We start from the raw sequence: 441 nt of genomic DNA, 5'->3' as shown, positions 1-441 counted from the left end.
TCTTTTACTAGCCTCCCCTTGCGATCTCTCTTTTGTCACCCTCTTCCCCCCCCTTACCCTCCCTCCCCTTTTTAGCTATTGCTATCCAACCCCCTTCCCCACTTTCCTGCTATTCTCCTCCCCTTTATCCATTGGCAACCAACCTCTTCCCATTCTCTCCACCATCCTCCCCCTCCTCCCCTCCCCTCTCATACCCTCTTCTCTTGCAGCTCGGGTATGACCCCCATATCCTGCAAAGTAAGCCCTTCTTGCCAGGCTTTGTGGACACGCACTGCCATCTAGACTTCGTGTTCCGGCGCAGCAACCACGACTCAGCCAGCCACGCTCGTTTCCAGGCCCTGTGTCAAGGCCACGATGCCTACCCAGTCAGCTTTGAGGGCTGCATTGCCGTCTTCTGCCAGCCCTGGACTTTTGGGAAGGTTGGGTCATCCTGCAATTGTG

The 441-nt window shown here is 56.0% G+C and overlaps 1 protein-coding gene across 1 annotated transcript in view; it reads left to right on the top strand.

The window, feature by feature from the left end:
- The window catches only part of LOC119587758, a gene marked incomplete at both ends in the record, with an annotated part of 8,414 nt that overhangs the window by 5,230 nt on the left and 2,743 nt on the right, over positions 1-441 (top strand). The window contains 1 exon segment of the mRNA XM_037936444.1: positions 210-419. Coding sequence (XP_037792372.1) covers positions 210-419 — 210 coding nt within the window.

The sequence above is a fragment of the Penaeus monodon genome, chromosome 23, assembly GCF_015228065.2.
Source record: "Penaeus monodon isolate SGIC_2016 chromosome 23, NSTDA_Pmon_1, whole genome shotgun sequence".
NCBI classification, from domain to species: Eukaryota; Metazoa; Arthropoda; class Malacostraca; order Decapoda; family Penaeidae; genus Penaeus; species Penaeus monodon.
Note: the sequence above shows the minus strand (reverse complement) of the source record. Positions and strands in the feature narration are given on the sequence as shown.